Source organism: Rattus rattus, chromosome 12, assembly GCF_011064425.1.
Source record: "Rattus rattus isolate New Zealand chromosome 12, Rrattus_CSIRO_v1, whole genome shotgun sequence".
NCBI classification, from domain to species: Eukaryota; Metazoa; Chordata; class Mammalia; order Rodentia; family Muridae; genus Rattus; species Rattus rattus.
In genome coordinates, this window is record NC_046165.1 from 71,534,570 (window position 1) to 71,538,497 (window position 3,928).

The 3,928-nt window shown below is 45.7% G+C and overlaps 1 protein-coding gene across 1 annotated transcript; it reads left to right on the top strand.

Moving 5' to 3' along the window:
• The first annotated feature begins 1,053 nt into the window (after positions 1–1,053).
• LOC116913769 (olfactory receptor 10G3-like) lies at positions 1,054–1,995 on the top strand. The gene has a single exon (XM_032918075.1). It carries the CDS (start codon positions 1,054–1,056, stop codon positions 1,993–1,995), a length of 942 nt encoding a protein of 313 aa, XP_032773966.1.
• Positions 1,996–3,928: the final 1,933 nt, after the last annotated feature.

The following is a 3,928-nucleotide window of genomic DNA, read 5'->3' on the forward strand; positions in this document are numbered from 1 at the left end:
TGACCTTGTCTTTAAAGTCTGTGTCTGTGTGTGTGTGTCTGTGTGTGTGTGTGTTCATGTTGTGTGTGTGTGTTCATGTTGTGTGTGTGTGTTCATGTTGTGTGTGTGTGTTCATGTTGTATGTGTACCACAATGTATACTATGTGGAAGTCAGAGGACAGCTTTCAGGAGTCAGTTCTTGCCCTTCCACCTTTGTCAGGTGCTGTGTTGTATGGTGGCCCAGGAGCTTTAGGCAGTTCTGTTGAGAAGTGCTGTAAACACAAATGCACAGTACTATATGCACAGTACTATATGCACAGTACTGCATCCATAGTACTGTACTCACAGTACTGCATGCACAGTACTGTACTTATAGTACTGCATCAGACTTTCGGATGCAGATCCTGGATATTAAACTCCAGTCATCAGAATTGCATAGCTTGTGCTTTAATCCAATAAGTCATCTCACAAAACTACGTCTAGATTTTGAAGCAGGATAGAAACACCAATTTAGACTCTTTGAGAGCTGAGAATAAGCCCATAGGCTAGAAAGCAGCCTCCAATATCCCCTTTCACTAAGTTATATTTGTGAAAAAGGAAGTTTGGTAAAACAGAAAACTGCTGGACAGGCAGCCAAGGCATGGTTGGAAGCCACATTCCAGCATGCACAGGAGAAGCTGCATGTCCTGAACAATAGTCAGTGATTTTTACAGGTTTACAGGTTACTGGAAGTTTCCAGTGGAAAAGCCTTCATTACAAACTTTTTTTTTTTTTTTGGTTCTTTTTTTCGGAGCTGGGGACATTACAAACTTCTAAAGGTGAAGAAAGTCAACAGTGTAGGTTTCTCAGGACATAGGAACTCCCTAAGACTGCCGCCATCTTTTCAAAGCAACTTAAAGAGTGTGATGGAGCACAGTTCTGTGCCAATGAGCTTTCAGAGAGCAGAGGCCCTGTCACAGCTCCACAGAACTTCCCCACCACCACCCAGGTTTCCACAGTCCCCTTCTTCAGCTCCCCTCACTCCCATGTCATCTGTGCTAACCCCTGCTTGTGTATTCTCCAGACCTCCCAACGATGGAACGAGTCAACCACACACTCCTGACTGAGTTCATCCTCACAGGAGTTCCCCACCCTCCCAGGCTGAGGACTTTCCTGTTTGTGTTCTTTTTGCTGATCTACATCCTGACTCAGCTGGGGAACATGCTCATCCTGATCACTGTCTGTGCCGACACACAGCTCCATGCGCGCCCCATGTACATCTTCCTTGGTGCGCTCTCCGTCATCGACATGGGCATCTCTACCATCATTGTCCCCCGTCTCATGATGAACTTCACTCCAGGCATTAAGCCCATCCCCTTTGGGGGCTGTGTGGCCCAGCTTTATTTCTATCACTTCCTGGGCAGTACTGTGTGTTATCTCTACACCACAATGGCCTATGACAGGTACCTGGCCATATGCCAACCCCTGCGTTACCCAGTCCTCATGTCTGCTAAGCTGAGTATCTTGCTGGTGGCTGGAGCTTGGGTCGCTGGCTTAATCCATGGAGCAATCCAAGCCATTCTAACCTTCCGCTTGCCCTACTGTGGTCCCAACCAGGTAGATTACTTCTTCTGTGACATTCCTGCTGTTTTGAAACTAGCCTGTGCCGATACCACAGTCAATGAGTTGGTGACCTTTGTGGACATCGGAGTGGTGGTTGCCAGTTGTTTCTCCCTGATCCTCCTTTCCTACATCTATATCATTCGGGCCATCCTGAGAATCCGCACAGCTGATGGGAGGCGAAGGGCCTTCTCAACATGTGGAGCCCATGTAACCATGGTTACTGTGTACTATGTGCCCTGTGCCTTCATCTACCTGCGACCTGACAGTCACAGCATCCTGGATGGAGCGGCTTCTCTCTTCCCCACAGCCATCACTCCTTTCCTCAATCCCCTCATCTACACTCTGCGGAACCAGGAGGTGAAGACGGCCTTGAGGAGAATGGTAGGAAGACAAAGCACTAAGAGTGAGGTCTGAGCACCTCTTCTCTTCTGAGGAGACGCCCAGGCTTCCACTTAGTCTCATGTTTAGGTTTCAACAAGGCTCCCTGATTTTCCTCATTTGTGAAGCCAGGCACACAGATCCACACAATGAGATGGCACAGAGACAAAGGGAAAATACAACTTCCCGGCCATTCCTAGTTTCTCCTCCAGCGGCCACAGAAGTAGATGGTAAGACTAAGCAGCTCTATAAGACCACAAAAGATGGCATGTTTGTGGCTAGATGCTTTGCCTGACACATGTTGGAGTCATATGGGAAGTGGGAACGTCAACTGAGAGAATGGCTCCCTTAGACTGGACAAGCCTATGATATATCTTCCCGATAGATTATTGATGTGACAAGGCCCAAGTCACCATGGGTGATGCCACTCCTGTCTCTTGTTCTTGGATTCTATAAAAAAGCAGGCTGAGCAAGCCAGTAAGCAACACTCCTCCGTGGAATCTGTACTAGCTCTTGCCTCCAGGTTAGAGTTCCTACCCTGACAGGTAACTGTAAGATAAATTAAAGCTTTCCCCACCCCCAAAAGTGATTTTTGTCATAGTGTTTTACCATATGTGATCCCAGCACTCTGGAAGCCTAGGAAGGAGCATTATCACAAGTTCAAGAATAGCCTGGACAGCAAATTCCTGTTGCAGAGAAAGAGAGGGTTGAGAGAAAATAGAGATAAAAAGACCAATCACATCGTATTCGTGAGTGGGTTAATAAACAGACTCCTTTTACAATTCAGTAAGGTACTCTTGAAATTTTCCCAAATGCAAGGTGGTTTTTCTTTTTAAGCTATAGTTACAAACCTTCCGGGATAAAGCTTTCTAAACAGAGATAACATTTAGTTGAAGGGTCTAGAATAGAAAAGCATTTGCTGTGTGTATTAGTTATGTTTTTGTTGTTATGGTAAATAGTAACACCAAAAGCAATTTTGGAAAGTGTTCATTTGACTTACAGTTCCAGAGGATTAGGGTCCAAAATGGGAGAGGGGACAAGAATCTAAAGGATAACTGTCATGTAGAATTTCCTCCAAGATTAAAACATCTTCCATCTTGGAGAGAAGCTCCTTAAACAATAGGATGCTCTAAAGGAGTTGAAGCATTCCACCCTGCAAGAAAGCTAGTTCAGCTCAGGAAGTAAATAGGTCAAAGGTTCCAGGAAGTCCCTGAAACTGACTAAATATACTGGGTCCCTCAGTCCTCAAGTATATATAAACTGTAGAGACTATTGTGAAACACTCCGAGACAAGCTGAGTTGCCTGGAAGAAACAGAGACTAGCTGAACCAACTAGTACCATCAGAGCTTATCTGAGCTGTGTGGAAGAAGCTCCCTGTGAAGAAGTTCTGAGAGGTCAGTGTCCTCTTTCACACATTGCCTGGCCTCTCTGAAACCATGAAGGAAGGCTACGTGATCCCCTGAATCTTGTGTCTTTCACACCTCCGAATTCAATCCCATATGGAATGCGGTGCTGAGAACAGCTGCTAGCCTGGGATAGACCCTGGCCCTCTGAACCACAGTGGCATCAGCTTTTATATGCAGCTTATTTCTAAGATCAAGAAACAATGCTGACATTGTTTTAAATGTAATTTTGATTCTTTGTGAATTACACATCGGCCACCCCAATCCCACTCATCTCCAAGTACACCCAACTATAATGTGTCACTGTGTGTCACACAGTATACCCTTTTGCCCAAACAACTAGTAAATGTTCACAGCAGTGAGTCATTGGTCTGTTTGGAGGCTTCTGACTACTGCTACACTATCAACACTGGACCCTCACCAAGACTCCTCTCAGATATCCTGCCACTGCCCTGAGTCATGGAAATCCTATGGCTATGGTTATGCAGGGGAGGCCCCCTCACATGCTCTAACAGCTCATAGATGAGATAGATATTGGTGTGGGCCAACTCAAAGCCCTAGATCT

Excerpts from the sequence above, each read along its gene's own strand:
- LOC116913769 (XM_032918075.1), top strand. The coding sequence starts at position 1,054 with ATGGAACGAGTCAACCACACACTCCTGACTGAGTTCATCCTCACAGGA.